This window comes from Bombina bombina, chromosome 8, assembly GCF_027579735.1.
Source record: "Bombina bombina isolate aBomBom1 chromosome 8, aBomBom1.pri, whole genome shotgun sequence".
In the NCBI taxonomy this organism is placed as follows: Eukaryota; Metazoa; Chordata; class Amphibia; order Anura; family Bombinatoridae; genus Bombina; species Bombina bombina.
Genome location: NC_069506.1, coordinates 177,289,226 through 177,309,867, shown reverse-complemented (window position 1 = coordinate 177,309,867; position 20,642 = coordinate 177,289,226). Strand labels below are relative to the sequence as shown.

At 42.2% G+C, this 20,642-nt stretch overlaps 1 protein-coding gene across 1 annotated transcript in view; it reads left to right on the top strand.

Moving 5' to 3' along the window:
• The window catches only part of LOC128638649 (uncharacterized), a 426,945-nt gene that overhangs the window by 282,915 nt on the left and 123,388 nt on the right, over positions 1 to 20,642 (top strand). The window contains exon 3 of the mRNA XM_053690744.1: positions 3,654 to 3,935. Within this exon, the coding sequence (XP_053546719.1) occupies positions 3,654 to 3,935 (282 nt within the window). The remainder of the gene's footprint in view (positions 1 to 3,653; positions 3,936 to 20,642) is intronic.

Sequence of the window (20,642 nt, the reverse complement as noted above, 5' to 3'; positions counted from 1 at the left end):
GCAACCAGTACGCTGTACAAAAAGGCCTCCAAATGACTCCAAATGACTCAGACGAGAACTAGTAAAATAAAGTTAGCATAACCAAAGCAAATGTCAAGTAGAATGCTGTTTCTCCTTATATCTCAGGATTCACTTTCATGCGTTAGTAAGGACAGTGATAGATATAACCAACTCCATCATGCTGTAGTATCAGGTACCAGAATACCCCATATCCATTGTTGTAAAGCACTTCCCCCAGATATCACCCAACGACTCAGGTAGGAATAGGCCTAGGGTAGCAAATGCAATATAGATAATCAATGAGGGCCTCTTATCATTGTCTCACTTCAGGTAAAAAAAAAAACCCTTTGACAAAAGTAAAGTGCCTCAGCTTAAATGCAGGTCTCAACCACCCAAGCGTAAGATACAGCAGTGTAGGGGGAATATATGCCCGTAGGCTCGGTATGTCTTACCAGCTACTGTTAAACTTTTTGGCAGTCCGCCTAAGAAGAACCGCAGAGGGGTAGGTCGGCGTCTCCTCACCTTTCAATCAACCAGGTGATACACTCTTCACCGCGAGGAGGGAGTGCTGTCCGCCGATCTCTCAACAGACAAACTGCCCCCTCCTACAAGCGGCTATTCCAAACCGTGAGTCCGACCGCTTCACGGGTAAAAATCCAGCTTACCCGACTTTGACGCCCCTCTTTTCCGCTCTGTAAGGCTCCTCTGAGGTGATTGCGGTATCCACCGCCGGGCTTTACCGCCAGTACCGGAACTTCCTCTGCATAGGCATAGACGCCGCCTGTTAGCCTGCACCGGACCCCAGCGATTCTGGGTCACGCAGGCGGGTAAATGCTGGGGGAGATTTTTCTTGCTCCTGTTCACCAGAGCACCCGAGCTGTGCAGCCACAGCGTGTCCAACAGCTCCGCCCCCACCGGAAGTCCCAAGCGTCAGATTTAAATTATATTTAACTTAGGGGGGTGTTAGGGTTAGGGTTAGATTTAGCTTTAGGGGTTAATAACTTTATTATAGTAGTGGCAAGGTCCGGTCGGCAGATTAGGGGTTAATACTATTTATTATAGGGTTTTTTAGGCGGGAGTGCGGCGGTTTAGGGGTTAATACATTTATTATAGTGGCAGCGAGGTCCGGTCGGCAGATTAGGGGTTAATAAGTGTAGGTAAGGTAGCGGCGACGTTGGGGGGGCAGATTAGGGGTTAATAAATATAATGTAGGTGTCAGCGATGTTAGGGGCAGCAGATTAGGGGTACATAGCTATAATGTAGGTTGCGGCGGTGTACGGAGCGGCAGATTAGGGGTTAATAATATAATGTAGGTGTCAGCGATAGCGGGGGCGGCAGATTAGGGGTTAATAAGTGTAAGGTTAGGGGTGTTTAGACTCGGGATTCATGTTAGAGTGTTAGGTGCAGACTTAGAAACTATTTCCCCATAGGAAACAATGGGGCTGCGTTAGGAGCTTAACGCTGCTTTTTTGCAGGTGTTAGGTTTTTTTCAGCTCAAACTGCCCCATTGTTTCCTATGGGGGAATCGTACACGAGCACGTTTATCAAGCTAGCCGTGTCCGTAAGCAACGCTGGTATTGAGAGTTGAAGTGGCGGTAAATTTGCTTAACGCTCCCTTTTTGGAGCCTAACGCAGCCCTTCAGAGAACTCTAAATACCAGCGTTGTTTAGAAGCTGCGCTAGAAAAAAAAGATGCGTAGCTAACGCATCCCTTTGGCCGCAAAACTCTAAATCTAGCCGATAGTTGTTATGCATATTATATTCCTGTTAGCTGCACCCATTTGTAATCATTTTGGGTATGTTATAACCTATATGTTAACTTGATACGTAATGTATATGTTTACTGTGATAAGAGGGAAAGTAGATTTTTCCAGCTAGGTATTAGCTCATTTTTTATCCTACATTTTGGTTCCGGTGGAGCTGTCTGCGGTCGGAACTGCAAGAGTGGACCTAAGCTGTTTTAATTTAGGAATTAATACTGCATCTTCATATGTCTATACCAGACATTTAATTTTACATGTACTATGGCTTTAGTTTTGAGGTTTAATATGCTTGCTATTATAGATCTCACTAGTTTGAAAATCCCCAATAGTAACATTTACCAAACTCCAAATGTTTGTTTTCTATAAGATTCTCCAGTTAATAGTCTATATAGGAAATATAGCTTACATAGCACTTTTCAGCTAACCCTCCCCTCCCCCCCAGATAACCACTCCCTATATGCTATGGGTAACTTTTTATTGTATATCCTTTACAGCTGTGACACAGACATGTGCACTCTACCTCTCTTTATTTGTTGACCCCACAATATAGGTTGTATATACCTTTAAGATATTTAATTACGTATAATGAGCAACAAGCCTTTTACATTACTGTTGGCTCCATTCCGCCCCCCCCCCTATAGTTTACTTAGTAAACTAAGGAAAATATATCCTACTTATGTCCTATATCTCCAAATTTTTAAATGTACGTTTAACCAGAGGTAATTGATTAACCCTTTCCTAATCCACAAATTAAAATGAGGTTCTCACCCCGTAGGTTCTTTCATATTCATTTATGGCGCCCATTTGGGCAATTTGTATAAACAAAAGATGTTTAGATGTACACTATGGGGCCGAATTATCAATAGACCGCTGCTCCATAACTTGTCCACCTCCTCTGAGGCGGCGGACAGAAATCAACCCGATCGAATACAATCGGATTGATTGACACCCCTTGCTAGCGGCTGATTGGCCGCAAATCTGCAGGAGGCAGTATTGCACAAGCAGTTCTGGTGAACTGCTTGTGCAATGATAAATGCTGACAGCTTATGCTGTCAGCATTTATTGATATGCAGTGGACATGATACACTACATCGTATCATGTCTGCTCGCACTTTGATAAATATGCCCTATATATTAATTGGATACAACCACTTTGACTCTAGTTTCTGCGATTCTCCTAAGTATGCTTTAGAAGAAATCATCTGTACTATAACTTGTATTTTCAGCTTATTAAAACACTATGTGGATGCCAATATTTAGTATTTCATCTATATTTGTGAAAAAAACATGTTATATACCCTGTATGTTTATAACAACCTCAATAAAAAAAAAAACATTTAAAAAAAAAAAAAGAAAAAAAAGTATGTCAGCACACTGAAAATTAGTTTTAAAGTATCTAAACTAGACATATTAGGCTGCGGTCTATGAGCAACTTCAATCAAAAAGGGCTCTAGATTTTATTGATCTGTTGATTGGCTAATGACATGATGCCGGTCTGCAATCCACTCACACTGCTTTAAATGCAACCTCATCCAAACCTGGCCCCCAGTACAGACAGTCAGAAAAAGAGATTTATAACGAATTCTTCATTAGAAATATGTTTGTAATGTGTACATGATAGTGGGGACATCACTGTACACAAATGGGTAAAAAAGCAACTGGTGTCTATGAGAACTAGTGATATAAATCTGCTGCTCTTTGCATTTGATAGTTGAGAACTGATATCTCATTCAAATGGGAATTTAGTGAATCCTTGTGGCTGCACAAGAGGAGGCAGAAGGGCAGGAGAATAGGAGCACCTGTATAACACTATACAGTCAGCAATATAAAGCAGCATAGTGTACAAAATAACATGACATTTATAAATATGACTCTTTTTCTCGATTATCAGGTTATCTTGCAACATCACTTACAGCCCGTCCCAGCCAAGTGATATACAGAGGAGGAAACCTGACTTTATCTTGTAATTCTCTTTTATCACATGTGACATTCACTTTGTCCAGAGACTGCCACACAAATACACAGATAGTACAATCCAAAACAATTGCTTCATCTGTGGCTGAATTTAATATACAAAATATAAAGTATGAAGATGCTGGAAATTACTGCTGTTATGTAAGTTTACCGTATAGAACTTCTCTAATCAGTGAGAATCTTACAATCGAAGTCACAGGTAAGTAACTGTTATATTTTATTTTATTCTAATCATACACATACAAACAAGACAAATAGCAAAGTAAATACAGCAGTATACTGAGAGTCTGATGCCCGTGTAAACCAGGGACTCTGCTTTCATCCTTATATAATGCAATGCAATAATGTGTAGTCCACAGCTCCTCACAAGTTAATCCATCTTTAACATTGCCATGTTTCGGCAAACCCCCTTATTCATACATAACTTGTTCACATACAAAACACTTTCTTTCAAACTTTCATTTTCGCCTCACTAGTCACTGAAAATTGGTAATACAGCACCAGTCTAGTGGATATCAAATTCATTACAACTTCATACAAATTAAAACATTTTATCCTAAATTGATACGTTGTTAATCTATATGCATTTGTTATCAATTATTACCTCCTACATTATCTTACTCAATACAATTCTATCTTAACTTTTGACAATATCCCTTTTTAAATTTCATACTTCTTTCTGTCTATGTCATTAATTATTCCCCATTATTATATTATAACTTCCCCATAGAAATAAGGAAGATGAGGGACAAGATAGAGAAAATTATATTTGTCACACAGTATAGCCCTCTTAGTGATAACATTTCAAAGATTATACATAAACACTGGCATGTATTTAGAGTTTGCAATAAACATATGTAACTATTATATACTATACCACCATACTATACCATACCATACTATAATATACCATACCATACTATACTTTGCCATACTATACTATACTATACCATACCATACTACACTATACTATATCATAACATACTATACTATACCTTACTACTATACTATACCATATAATACTATACTATACCATATTATACTATACTTTACCATACCATACTATACTATACTTTACCATACTATACCATACACCACATAATACTATACAAAACTATATTTTACTATGCTATACTAAACTAAATTATTATACTATATACTATACAATACCATACTATAAAATAAAACTTTACTATACCATACTATACTATATTATTCAAATAAGGACAAATCTCACACAGTTGTGAGTGTATCCAAAAAAGAATGCTTTTTTTGCACTAATTGCAATTATCAGAAATTGTAGTAAGTTAAAATATAACTTTTATTTTAAACTTAGTAAAAGGCAGCAAATAGTGGCAGTATCATGCTGCTCACACACATATGTTAGTGTTATTCTAATATTGTATATTGAGTCAGTTATATAGTGACAGGAGAGATTAGTAATTTTGGTTAAACTAGTAGAATGGTGCTCAATGAATTGAGGCAAAACAACAGAGTTCTTTTAACAAATAATATTGATAGCCTGGCTATAGGCTTGTTTTAAGCTGTATCAGGCTTCTGAGGTTTGCTAATGTATTCCTACGATACTGGTAAAGTTAATACTTCCCTCCCCACTGGAGAGTACTAAGCAATAATTAAACACTATTACAGCAAAGAAAATTCGTAGTTTTTTAGGTATAGCAAGTATAAGGAGGCTCAGTGAATTGTAGCACAACAGCAGAACTTTATAACGTTTATATGGCAATAATAGCCTTACTATGGGCTTGTTTAAGCTATGTTAGGATTCTGAAGCATGCTAAGGTATTGCTACGATACCGGTAAAGTTGCTGCAACACTCCCTAATGGAGAGTACTTAGCTTAAATTAGCACTATCACAACTCACTTTTTATCTTATATATCAACAACAGGTCTGGCAATAGACAAGGAGGTGGTGTTGTTATTTTACTTTCCTCTCGTTGCACCTTTCAACAAATACAGCCCTTCTCTTCCCTCACATTTTTTCATTTAAGGTACACATGATTTGTTTATTTTCTCCCCTCTCTATACATGTTGCAGTAATATACCGCCCCCCTGGCTCCCCAGATCACTTTGCTGACTGGCTTCCTTATTTCCTTTCCTCAGACACATCTGACCTCACCCTTGGTGACTTCAATATCCCTCTTGACAATCCCACTGCCTCCTCTGCAAAACAACTTCTGCAACTCACTTCCTCTTTCGGCCTGTCACAATGGACTGACTCTCCCACTCACAAAGATGGTCACTACCTTGATCTGATTTTCAGTTATCAAATTCCCCTTTTCCTCTTTCTGACCATCATCTCCTAACTTGCAACATCACTTCCCTCCCTACAACCCCCCCTTCCTCTACCCCTTACACCAAACTTCACAGAAGCACTAAGTCATTAGACCAGCAACAGCTCGCTAGCTCTCTCGAACCTCTCCTCTCTTCCATCACCACCTTTTCCTGCCCTGACCAATTTATCTGCCACTATAACTCCACCCTTACATCGGTCATTGACTCCCTGGCCCCTCCTACCATAGCTCAGAAACCACACTCTCAGCCTTGGCATACTTCTCTGACACGGTACCTATGCAGATGTTTCCGTACTGCTGACCGACAGTGGAGAAAATCTCGGAGTTCAGCTGACTTTCTTCACTAAAAGTTAATCCTGAACTCCTACTATTCTGCCCTTAACCTTTATAAGCAACAATACTTCTATAATCTCATCTCTACTCTTTCCTCTAACCCAAAAGTTTAGCTCTTTTGCCCCTCTTACCGAGGAAGAAGTTTCTGCCCTTATACTGTCCTCCCACCTCACTACCTGTCCCCTCGACCCTATCCCCTCACAGCTACTACCCTCCCTCTCTTCTACCCCCACCCCAAAACTCACACACTTTTTTAACCTCTCCCTCAGCACTGGTATATTTCCCTCATCTCTAAAACATGCAATGGTCACACCTATCCTCAAAAAACCTTCCTTCGATCCAACCTCCCCATCCAACTACCGTCCTATTTCCCTACTCCCTCTTGCCTTAAAGCTCCTTGAAAAGCTAGTATATGCATGTCTATCCCATTTCCTTGCACTATACTCTCTTCTTGACCCACTGCAATCTGGATTTCATCCCCATCACTCCACAGAGACAGGAATTGTCAAGGTTACCAATGACCTACTTACAGCCAAATCCAAAGGCCACTTCGCTCAGCTTATCCTCCTTGATCTGTCTGCAGCCTTTGACACTGTTGACCAAACTCTTTTGCTCCAAACCCTCCAATCCTTTGGCATCTGCAATACAGCTCTCTTGTGGTTCTCTTCCTATCTCTGGAGCATTTTCTGCCCCGTTACCACTTCCTGCTGGGGTACCTCAAGGTTCTGTCCTTGGTCCCCTTCTCTTTTCAATCTATACGTCATCATTAGGTTCCTTAATAAAGTCCCACAGGTTTCCATATCATTTGTATGCTGATGACACCAACATCTACCTCTCTGCACCAGACCTACCTCCTTCCTTACTAACCCGTGTTACTAACTGTCTTCCTCATATCTCATCTTGGATGTCCTCTCACTACCTTAAGCTAAACTTATCCAAAACTGAACTCCTTATTTTCCCCCCTTCTTCCAAAATCTCCACTTCAATAAAAACATCTCTAAAATTAGATATTTCATTACACAAGACATAACTAAGATTTTAATCCACTCTCTCATCCTTTTCCGTCTCGACTACTGCAACTCCATCCTCTCTGGTCTACCTAGCTGCTGCCTAGCTCCTATATAATCCATAATGAATGTCTCTGCCAGGCTCATCTTCCTTACACATTGCTCTTCATCTGCTGCACCTCTCTGCCAATCCCTTCACTGGCTTCCTCTTGCCTCCAGGATTAAACACAAAATCCTCACGCTGACATATAAAGCCCTCAACTGCACTGCTCCCCACTACACTTCAGACCTTGTCTCCAGATACTCTCCCTCCCATCCCCTTCACTCTGCTCATGATCTCCTACTCTCCTCCTCTCTTGTTACTTCCTCACATTCCCATTTACAGGACGTCTCCAGACTGGCCCGCATCCTGTGGAACTCCCTGCCTCGCTCCACAAGACTCTCCCCTAGTTTTAACAGCTTCAAGTGCTCCCTAAAGACTCTGTTGGCGTTCTACAAATACCTGTTAATAATAGGTGAGCTTTTTAAAAAAACACAGAGAAATCCCCTGACGTGGTTGTGTTTCACATATGCTTCCTCAGAGGGGTAAGCGGGGCAGCAAGAGAGGCCGACTTATAGTAGAGTAAGTACCTACCTCTAATCTTTGATAGGTTGATGATGTGGTTACATTATATTAGACATGTCAGTCACAATCATGTGGTGCCGTATATCCTGTTACTAAATTGTGCCACAATCTGGGCTTACTTAGATTGCAGTATACATGCATTGGCTGTGTATTACTGAGAATTTTAGTTGGATCTATATTGTACAATGTAATAATGTGCGAGCAATTGTGGGCATTAAGATTTGTATTATTTACACAACACCCACTTGTTTACATAAATTACGTTCTCCTTTACTATTGGAGGAGAGCCAAAATCCGTTAAGCCTATCATCAGGCATTTAGCGAGCACACCTTTATAAAATCTATGTTGCTCCTGGCTTATGTTATTGAGAGGGTGAATGCTTTTTGCTATGAGTGTCAGTAGAACAAATTATAACATTATGATAACATTATGATAACATTGAAACATTTGAATACATATTTTGTTTTTGCTAAGATGTTATATAATACAGTGACTGAACAATTGTATTAATTTATTCCAAAGATACAGGATGTGTGAGTGTTGATAATCTGTTAAGAATACAGACTGCTGATTGTGGCTGCTATAAGTTATGCTAGTGATGATAATCATAAATTTATTGTTTTTATATTTTTTTTATTATCTTTTTTTTATTTGCTCAATAGTGTACACCATCAAATCAACAATACAGCATTATTTAGACAAATCACGAAATGATATAAATAGCATCATATTAACAATTTTAAACAAAAATTTATATACTTTCACATGTAGTGCATTGAATCTTCAAGACTAGATACAGAACAAAAAAGATATGCTGCTAGCTCTAAATGCTAGTAAATAAGGAGATGTGCACATTGGATGAATTTAACAGCTTATAAAAAATATCAAAACAAAGAAAATCAAAATGATAAATAAATACCTGTGCCATTGTATACTAAATAGGAAGAATACCATTATTTAATATGCCAGAGAAGTTTTGAGACACACACAACAAAAAAAAAAGGGAAAACAAAAAGGGAAAGGGGGGCAGGCAAATGGGGACAAAAAGAAGGGGTCCTGGCAGTCTTCCAATTCTTAATTATGAGGTGTCTAGCTGTAAGTATAATAGTTATAAAAGAGTATAAAAATTGGGGACCTGTATAATTATACATTTTTAGGAAAATCACTTCATCTATGGAAAATTTTATGGATAAATTAAATAACTGATTAACCCAGTATTGGATTTTCAACCAAAATTGAAAAAATTTAGGGCAAAACCAGAACATATGCACTAAATTGGCATTAGAGGAAAAACACTGTGGACATACAAATGTTTGTGTAGCATAAAACCGTGCCATCCTGGATGGGGAAATTTGTTAATAAGCTTAAAATGGGATTATTTCCAGTTTGTGGCAACCACACATTTATTTATTAAAAGTAAACTCTGACTGATCATTAGTGATGTCGCGAACCTAAAAATTTCGGTTCGCGAACGGCGGACTCGAACTTCTGCTACTGTTCGCGAACCGACGAACCGCGCAAACCGCCATTGACTTCAATAGGCAAGCGAACTTTAAAACCCACAAGGACTCTTTCTGGCCACAATAGTGATGGAAAAGTTGTTTCAAGGGGACTAACACCTGGACTGTGGCATGCCGGAGGGTGATCCATGGCAAAATTTCCACGGAAAAGTACATAGTTGATGCAGAGTCTGGTTTTAACCCATAAAGGGCCAAAATCACCTAACATTCCTAAATTGTTTGGAATAACGTGCTTTAAAACATCAGGTATGATGTTGTATTGATCAGGTAGTGTAAGGGTTATGCCCGCTTCAGAGTGACAGACAAAACTCCCCGTATAACACACCGCAAACAACCGCAAACAGTCCATTTGCACAACCACGAGATAGATAGATTTGATAGATAGATACATAGATTACATAGATCAATAGATGCAATATACATATGATAGATACAAATTACATAGATCAATAGATGCAATATACATTTGATAGATACGAATTACACAGATCAATAGATGCAATATACATGTGATAGATACGAATTACATAGATCAATAGATGCAATATATATTTGATAGATACGATTGATAGTTAGATAGATTCGATAGATAAATAGATAGATTTGATAGATATATAATTTCCCTGACAGAGTATAACAATAAGACATGCGGTCTGGGACCCGTGGTGTGTTAAGTAGTACTATTCTTATCAGTTTACTACCTGTTCCTCCTCCTATCGGGGGAGGTCTATATGGCCTGCATTTTTGGAACAGGGAGATGGAAGAAGATGATTGGTCTGTCCTCCTACTTCAATTTTGGCCTAAACACAAGTGGCTGTCTCAAAACAGTCCGGCCACGAGATATATTTGATAGATAGATATACATAGATTAATAGTTAGATAGAATCTATAGAAGATAAATAGATAGATTTGATAGATATATAATTACCCTGACAAAGTATAATAATAAAACATGCGGTCTGCGACCCATGGTAACTAGGTTGTGTTAAGTAGTACTGTTTTTAGCAGTTTAATACCTGTTACTCACCCTATCGGGGGAGGTCTATATGGCCTGCATGATTACCCTGACAAAGTATAACAACAAAACATGCGGTCTGGGACCCATGGTAACTAGGTTGTGTTAAGTAGTACTATTCTTAGCACTTTAATCCCTGTTACTCCCCCTATCGGGGGAGGTCTATATAGCCTGCATGATTACCCTGACAAAGTATAACAATAAAACATGTGGCATGGGACCCATGGTAAGGTTACTTCCTTTTGCACAATTGAGTACAGGTTGGGGTCCGGGATTGCCTTTTTGTGCTGTATGATTCTTTCAGGTATACCAGTTGCAGAGGTTCTGACCCTGCATTCTTGCTGCAACTCTCCCTGCAAGAGAGGTCTGTTACAGAATCTGTGGGCCGGTATGCAAAGAGCTGGCCTGCCTGAAAGAAGAAGCAAGGCAGAGGGATCGATTCCTGCCTATAAGAAACCAGAGGGCACGCTACCTGCTGGAAGTGTGCAGTGAGGCAGAGGGATCTATTCCTGCCTAGAAGCAGACAGGCAGAGTGGACGCTAGCTGCCTGGGAGCCCACTGAGACCAGCCCAGCTGGGGGAAATACAGCCGCTGGCTTGACCCAGGTCTCAGCAACGATAGCCCTGGTCCCACTATTTGGAGGCAGAGGGATCTATTCCTTCCAAGAAGCAGCCTGGCAGGGGGATTTATTCTTGCCTAGAAGCAGACAGGCAGAGGGGACGATACCTGCCAAGAAAGAGCTGCAGGGCAGAGAGGACGCTACCTGACTGGGAGTCCACTGAGACCAGCCCAGCTGGGGGAGATACATCTGCTGGCTTGACCCCGGTCTCAGCAACTATATCTCTGGTCCCACTATCCGGTGGCCACCCCTGGGTTTGGACAGAGGAAGGGAGACCCCCTAGTGGAGTACCGCTACATCCGGGAGATAGAAAAAGATGTTTGGACACCCAGTACAGGCCGTTCTCCTTCAGCCTTTTTTTATACTTGGGTCCCCGACCCTGAACAGGCACAACAGCATGAAATACCACATATGCCATCCTTTTGCACAATAGAGTACAGGTATGGCATCGATTTTAGGAACCCGGAGATAATTTTTAGGAACCGGGAGATGGAAAAAGATGCTTGGACACCCAGTACAGGTCGTTCTCCTTCAGCCTTTTTATACGAGGGTCCCCGACCCTCAACAGGCACAACAGCATGAAATACCACATATGCCATCCTTTTGCACAATAGAGTACAGGTATGGCATCGATTTTAGGAACCCGGAGATAATTTTTAGGAACTGGGAGATGGAAAAAGATGCTTGGACACCCAGTACAGGTCGTTCTCCTTCAGCCTTTTTATACGAGGGTCCCCGACCCTCAACAGGCACAACAGCATGAAATACCACATATGCCATCCTTTTGCACAATAGAGTACAGGTATGGCATTGATTTTAGGAACCCGGAGATAATTTTTAGGAACCGGGAGATGGAAAAAGATGCTTGGACACCCAGTACAGGTCGTTCTCCTTCAGCCTTTTTATATGAGAGTCCCCGACCCCAAACAGGCATGACAGCATGAAAGACCCCATATGCCATCACTTCCTTTTGCACAATCGAGTACAGGTATGGCATCGTTTTTAGGAACCCAGAGATAATTTTTAGGAACCGGGAGATGGAAAAAGATGCTTGGTCGGTCCTCCTACTTGAAATTTGGGGCACTGCGTTTGCAATCTACTGTACCACCAGATATGAGTGGTGTGTTAATGAGTACTATTCTTAACAGTTTAATCACTGTTATGTGCCGTTTTTTTGTTTGGGTTTTGTATTGGGTATGTATTGTTGCAGCCGCTGCTGTAGCAGCGGCCAGAAAAATTGATGTTTGAAAAACAGTTAGAAAGTGCCATAAAACATTGCGGCTTGAACACTAGTTGTTGGTGGATAAGTCACGCAAGTCATCCTGTTTTCTAAGATAAAATACAGCAGCGTGTGTACCATTTGTAGCCCAAGGCAGCTCATCTCATCAGGCCTTTTTTACTCAAATGTATCACCCAATGTCAGTCCCTTCGGGATCCATCCCTCATTCATTTTAATAAAGGTGAGATAATCAAGACTTTTTTGACCTAGGCGACTTCTCTTCTCAGTGACAAAACCTCCTGCTGCACTGAAAGTCCTTTCTGACAGGACACTTGAAGCGGGGCAGGCCAGAAGTTCGATTGCAAATTGGGATAGCTCAGGCCACAGGTGAAGCCTGCACACCCAGTAGTCAAGGGGTCCATCGCTCCACAGAGTGTCGAGATCCACAGTTAATGCGAGGTAGTCTGCTACCTGTCGGTTGAGTCTTTCTCTGAGGCAGGATCCCAAAGGGCTGTGGTGATGCATAGGAGTTAAAAAGGTCCGCATGTCCTCCATCAACAACACGTCTGGAAAGCATCCTGTCCTTGCCGGCATGGTCGTGGGAGGAGGAGTATTACTTTCATCTCTTCCCCTGTTAGATTCCCAATGTGCTGTGACATCACCCTTATACGCTGTGTAAAGCATAGTTTTTAATTTATTTTTGAACTGCTCCATCCTTTCCGACTTGCAGGAATTTTGTAACATTTCAGTCACTTTATGCTTATACCGGGGGTCTAGTAGCGTGGACACCCAGTACAGGTCGTTCTCCTTCAGCTTTTTTATACGAGGGTCCCTCAACAGGCACGACAGCATGAAAGACCCCATTTGCACAAGGTTGAATGCCGAGCTAATCATGTCCCGTTCCTCGTCCTCACTGATGTCACTGAAGGTATCTTCTTCCCCCCAGACACGTACAACACCACGGGTACCAGATAGGTGACAACAACGAGCACCCTGGGATGCCTTTTGTGCTTGGTCTTCCTCCTCCTCCTCAAAGCCACATTCCTCCTCTGACTCCTCTTCCTCACAATCCTCTTCCTGCATTGCCGCTGTTCCAGCAAGCGATTCTGAAAAGGCTGTTTCTGGTGGTGATGGAGACCACAACTCTTCCTCTTCACGCTCATCTATGGCCTGATCCAGCACTCTTTGCAGGGCATGCTCCAGGAAGAAAACAAATGGTATGATGTCGCTGATGGTGCCTTCGGTGCGACTGACAAGGTTTGTCACCTCCTCAAAAGGACGCATGAGCCTACAGGCATTGCGCATGAGCATCCAGTAATTTGGCAAAAAAATCCCCAGAGGCTGTCCTAGCACCCCGGTCATACAAATACTCGTTAACAGCTTTTTCTTGTTGTAGCAGGCGGTCGAACATTAGGAGTGTTGAATTCCAACGTGTCGGGCTGTCGCAAATCAAGCGCCTCACTGGCAGGTTGTTTCAACGCTGGATATCGGACAAGTGCGCCATGGCCATGTAGGAACGCCTGAAATGGCCACACACCTTCCTGGCCTGCTTCAGGACGTCCTGTAAGCCTGGGTATTTATGCACAAAGCATTGTACAATCAGATTACACACATGTGCCATGCACGGCACATGTGTCAACTTGCCCAATTTCAATGCCGCCACCAAATTACTTCCATTGTCAGAAACAACCTTGCCGATCTCCAGTTGGTGCGGAGTCAGCCACTGATCCCCCTGTGCGTTCAGGGTGGACAGGAGTGCAGGTGCGGTGTGACTCTCTGCTTTCAGGCAAGTCAACCCCAAGACGGCATGACACTGCAGTATCCGGGATGTTGAATAGTACCTGGGGAGCTGGGGGGTGTCGTTGATGTGGAGCAAGACGCAGCAGCAGAACAGGACTCAGCCGAGGAAGAGGTTATGGAAGAGGATGGAATAGGAGGAGTAGAGGAGTTAGCAGCAGGCCTGCCTGCAAGTCGTTGCGGTGTTACCAACTCCTCTACAGAGTCACACATACCATGCTTGTCAGCCGTTAGCAGGTTTACCCAATGCGCAGTGTAGGTGATATACCTGCCCTGACCATGCTTTGCAGACCAGCTATCAGTGGTCAGATGGACCCTTGCCCCAACGCTGTGTGCCAGACATGCCATTACTTCCTTTCGCACAATCGAGTACAGGTTTGGGATTGCCTTTTGTGAAAAGAAATTTCGGCCAGGTACCTTCCACTGCGGTGTCCCAATAGATACAAATTTTTTGAAAGCCTCAGACTCCACCAGCTTGTATGGTAAAAGCTGGCGGGCTAAGAGTTCAGACAAGCAAGCTGTCAGATGCCGGGCAAGGGGGTGACTTTGGGAAATTGGCTTCTTACGCTCAAACATGTCCTTGACAGACACCTGACTGTGGGCAGATGACCAGGAACTGCTACGTAAGAGAGACTGAGTGGCGGATGGTTGAGAGGGGGCAAGGAGGACATAAGTGGTTGACTTGGCTGAAGATGCTGGAGCAGGAGGAGGATGGCGGCTTTGAGTTTGGGTGCTGCTTCTACTCATGTATTCATCCCATCGGCGTTTGTGTTGTGAGACCATGTGCCTTCGCAAAGCAGTTGTACCTAGGTGGGTGTTGGACTTCCCACGACTCAGTTTCTTTTGGCACAGGTTGCAAATGGCATTGCTGTTGTCAGAGGCAGACACACAAAAAAAATGCCAGACTGCTGAGCTCTGCAATGACAGCATTCTGGTGGTGGCAAAAGCATGGGTTGATTTGCGTGCTGTGTGGCTGACCCCGGGTGCTTATGCATGCTGTCTGACTGTGCCACTAGCTCCTTGCGATGACCTCCCCCTGCTTCCAACTCGTCTCCTCCTCCTCCTCTCTGTCTCCCCATCTGAACTTTCCCCCTCTTCTTCTTCTCTTCTAGCAGGCACCCACGTGACATCCACGGACGCATCATCATCAACCGCTTCACTTGTATCTGACTAATAATCAAAGGAAGCAGCAGTGGGTACAACATCACCATCATCATCACACCGTACATCCATGTCTGTAATGCTGCCTGACTGAGACATATCACTGTTATCTACATCCTCTGTCAATGATGGTTGTGCATCACTCATTTCTTCCAACTGATGTGTCAATAACTCCTCTGACAGATCAAGTGAAGCGGCTGTGGTGCTAGTGTTTGGTGGTGGTGGCAGGCGGGCGAGTGGCACTGGTCACTTGAGAGGTGCCCGAAGCTAAGCTGGAGGTGGATGGTGCTTCAAGGTTAGGAGCAGAAGCTGTGGAAGATTGGGTGTCCTGTGCTAGCCATTCAACTAGGTCCTCCTCAGAACTTTTCGCATTCATGGCACGTGGCCTCTGAACACTGTGCATTATTGTAGGGTCAAAGGGAATCACAGCACCACGACCACGACGGCACCTGCGGGGTGGCCTGCCTCTGCCTGTCATTTGTTTTTTTAAATGTAGACTTACACTACTATTAAACAAAATATAAGTGGTGCCACTGGGCAACTGGGCACAGTATACGCTGTGAGTCTGAAACAAAAAAGCAGGCTGATGTTTCACAATCCAAAAAGTTTATTTTTTAAACAAGATATGAGTGGTGGCACTGGACAAGTAGGCACAGTATACGCTGTGAGCCTGACACAAAAAATCAGACTTATGTTTCACAGTCAAAAATGTTTTTTTTAAATATTTAAACTACTGTTACAACAAATATGAGTGGTTCCACTAACTTGGCAAGTGGGCCTGGCACACACGCTGGCAGGCAAGCAAATGCAATAAGATTACACTAGCAGACTGATGTTTCACAGTCCAAAAAGTTTTTTTTTTAAATATTTACAATACTGTGATAACAAATATGATTGGTGGCACTGTCCAAGCGGGCCTGGCACACACGCTGGCAGGCAGGCAACTGCAATTAGATTACACTAGCAGACTGATGTTTCACAGTCAAAAAAGTTATTTATTTTAAATATTTACACTACTATTACAACAAATATGAGTGGTGCCACTAACTTGGCAGGTGGGCCTGGCACACACACTGGCAGGCAGGCAACTTCAATTAGATTACACTAACAGACTGATGTTTCACATTCAAAAAAGTTTTTTTTTTATATTTACACTACTGTTATAACAAATATGATTGGTGGCACTAGTTGTAAAGTGGGCCTGGCACACACGCTGTCAGGCAGGCAGTCAACTGCAAGTAAATAACACTAGCAGACTGATGTAAAAGTTTTTTTTCAAAAATTTACACTAATGTTACAACAGATATCAGTGGTGGCACTGAGGATGGAAGTAGGCACAGTATATGCTGCGAGCCTGACACACAGGCTGGCACTAGTGGCAGGCTGGCCTGGCAACTAAAATTAAATAACACTAGCAGACTGATGTAAAAAAAAATGTAAAAAAAATTTACACTAATGTTACAACAGATATGAGTGGTGGCACTGAGGATGGAAGTAGGCACAGTATATGCTGGGATCCTGACACACAGGCTGGCACTAGTGGCAGGCTGGCCTGGCAACTAAAATTAAATAACACTAGCAGACTGAAGAAAAAGTTTTTATTTAAATAATTTACACTAATGTTACAACAGATATGAGTGGTGGCACTGAGGATGGAAGTAGGCACAGTATATGCTGGGAGCCTGACACACAGGCTGGCCTGGCAAATAAAATTAAATAACACTAGCAGACTGATGTAAAAGCTTTTAAAAAAATTTACACTAATGTTACAACAGATATGAGTGGTGGCACTGAGGATGGAAGTAGGCACAGTATATGCTGGGAGCCTGACACACAGGCTGGCATTAGTGGCAGGCTGGCCTGGCAACTAAAATTAAATAACACTAGCAGACTGAGGTAAACATTTTTTTTTTTAAATTTACACTAATGTTACAACAGATATGAGTGGTGGCACTGAGGATGGAAGTAGGCACAGTATATGCTGGGAGCCAGACACACAGGCTGGCACTAGTGGCAGGCTGGCCTGGCAACTAAAATTAAATAACACTAGCAGACTGATGTAAAAGTTTTTTTATAAAAAATTTACACTAATGTTACAACAGTTATGAGTGGTGGCACTGAGGATGGAAGTAGGCACAGTATATGCTGGGAGCCTGAAACACAGGCTGGCACTAGTGGCAGGCTGGCCTGGCAACTAAAATTAAATGACACTAGCAGACTGATGTAAACGTTTTTGTTAAAAAAAAAATTACACTAATGTTACCATAGATATGAGTGGTGGCACTGAGGATGGAAGTAGGCACAGTATATGCTGTGCTGGGAGCCGGACACACAGGCTGGCACTAGTGGCAGGCTGGCCTGGCAACTAAAATTAAATAACACTAGCAGACTGATGTAAAAGTTTTTTTATAAAAAAATTACACTAATGTTACAACAGTTATGAGTGGTGGCACTGAGGATGGAAGTAGGCACAGTATATGCTGGGAGCCTGAAACACAGGCTGGCACTAGTGGCAGACTGGCCTGGCAACTAAAATTAAATGACACTAGCAGACTGATGTAAACGTTTTTGTTAAAAAAAAATTAGACTAATGTTACCATAGATATGAGTGGTGGCACTGAGGATGGAAGTAGGCACAGTATATGCTGTGCTGGGAGCCGGACACACAGGCTGGCACTAGTGGCAGGCTGGCCTGGCAACTAAAATTAAATAACACTAGCAGACTGATGTAAAAGTTTTTTTTTAAAAAATTTACACTAATGTTACAACAGATATGAGTGGTGGCACTGAGGATGGAAGTAGGCACAGTATATGCTGGGAGCCTGACACACAGGCTGGCACTAGTGGCAGGCTGGCCTGGCAACTAAAATTAAATAACACTAGCAGACTGATGTAAAAGTTTTTTTCTTTAAAAAAATTTACACTAATGTTACAACATATATGAGTGGTGGCACTGAGGATGGAAGTAGGCACAGTATATGCTGGGAGCCTGACACACAGGCTGGCACTAGTGGCAGGCTGGCCTGGCAACTAAAATTAAATAACACTAGCAGACTGATGTAAAAGCTTTTAAAAAAAATTACACTAATGTTACAACAGATATGAGTGGTGGCACTGAGGATGGAAGTAGGCACAGTATATGCTGGGAGCCAGACACACAGGCTGGCACTAGTGGCAGGCTGGTCTGGCAACTAAAATTAAATAACACTAGCAGACTGATGTAAACATTTTTTGTTTTTTAAATTTACACTAATGTTACAACAGATATGAGTGGTGGCACTGAGGATGGAAGTAGGCACAGTATATGCTGGGAGCCAGACACACAGGCTGGCACTAGTGGCAGGCTGGCCTGGCAACTAAAATTAAATAACACTAGCAGACTGATGTAAAAGTTTTTTTTATAAAAATTTACACTAATGTTACAACAGATATGAGTGGTGGCACTGAGGATGGACGTAGGCACAGTATATGCTGGGAGCCAAACACACAGGCTGGCACTAGTGGCAGGCTGGCCTGGCAACTAAAATTAAATAACACTAGCAGACTGATGTAAAAATTTTTTTTTTTAAAAAGTTACACTAATGTTAAAACAGATATGAGTGGTGGCACTGAGGATGGAAGTAGGCACAGTATATGCTGGGAGCCTGAAACACAGGCTGTCACTAGTGGCAGGCTGGCCTGGCAACTGAAATTAAATAACACTAGCAGACTGATGTAAAAGTTTTTTTAAAAAAAAGTTACACTAATGTTACAACAGATATGAGTGGTGGCACTGAGGATGGAAGTAGGCACAGTATATGCTGGGAGCCTGACACACAGGCTGGCACTAGTGGCAGGCTGGCCTGGCAACTAAAATTAAATAACACTAGCAGACTGATGTAAAAGTTTTTTTCTTTAAAAAAATTTACACTAATGTTACAACATATATGAGTGGTGGCACTGAGGATGGAAGTAGGCACAGTATATGCTGGGAGCCTGACACACAGGCTGGCACTAGTGGCAGGCAGGCCTGGCAACTAAAATTAAATAACACTAGCAGACTGATGTAAAAGCTTTTAAAAAAAATTACACTAATGTTACAACAGATATGAGTGGTGGCACTGAGGATGGAAGTAGGCACAGTATATGCTGGGAGCCAGACACACAGGCTGGCACTAGTGGCAGGCTGGTCTGGCAACTAAAATTAAATAACACTAGCAGACTGATGTAAACATTTTTTGTTTTTTAAATTTACACTAATGTTACAACAGATATGAGTGGTGGCACTGAGGATGGAAGTAGGCACAGTATATGCTGGGAGCCAGACACACAGGCTGGCACTAGTGGCAGGCTGGCCTGGCAACTAAAATTAAATAACACTAGCAGACTGATGTAAAAGTTTTTTTTATAAAAATTTACACTAATGTTACAACAGATATGAGTGGTGGCACTGAGGATGGAAGTAGGCACAGTATATGCTGGGAGCCGAACACACAGGCTGGCACTAGTGGCAGGCTGGCCTGGCAACTAAAATTAAATAACACTAGCAGACTGATGTAAAAGTTTTTTTTATAAAAATTTACACTAATGTTACAACAGATATGAGTGGTGGCACTGAGGATGGACGTAGGCACAGTATATGCTGGGAGCCAAACACACAGGCTGGCACTAGTGGCAGGCTGGCCTGGCAACTAAAATTAAATAACACTAGCAGACTGATGTAAAAAATTTTTTTTTTAAAAAGTTACACTAATGTTAAAACAGATATGAGTGGTGGCACTGAGGATGGAAGTAGGCACAGTATATGCTGGGAGCCTGAAACACAGGCTGTCACTAGTTGCAGGCTGGCCTGGCAACTGAAATTAAATAACACTAGCAGACTGATGTAAAAGTTTTTTTAAAAAAAAGTTACACTAATGTTACAACAGATATGAGTGGTGGCACTGAGGATGGAAGTAGGCACAGTATATGCTGGGAGCCTGACACACAGGCTGGCACTAGTGGCAGGCTGGCCTGGCAAATAAAATTAAATAACACTAGCAGACTGATGTAAGCGTTTTTTTTTTTTTTAAATTACACTAATGTTACAACAGATATGAGTGGTGGCACTGAGGATGGAAGTAGGCACAGTATATGCTGTGCTGGGAGCCGGACACATAGGCTGGCACTAGTGGCAGGCTGGCCTGGCAACTAAAATTAAATAACACTAGCAGACTGATGTAAAAGTTTTTTTCTTTAAAAAAATTTACACTAATGTTACAACATATATGAGTGGTGGCACTGAGGATGGAAGTAGGCACAGTATATGCTGGGAGCCT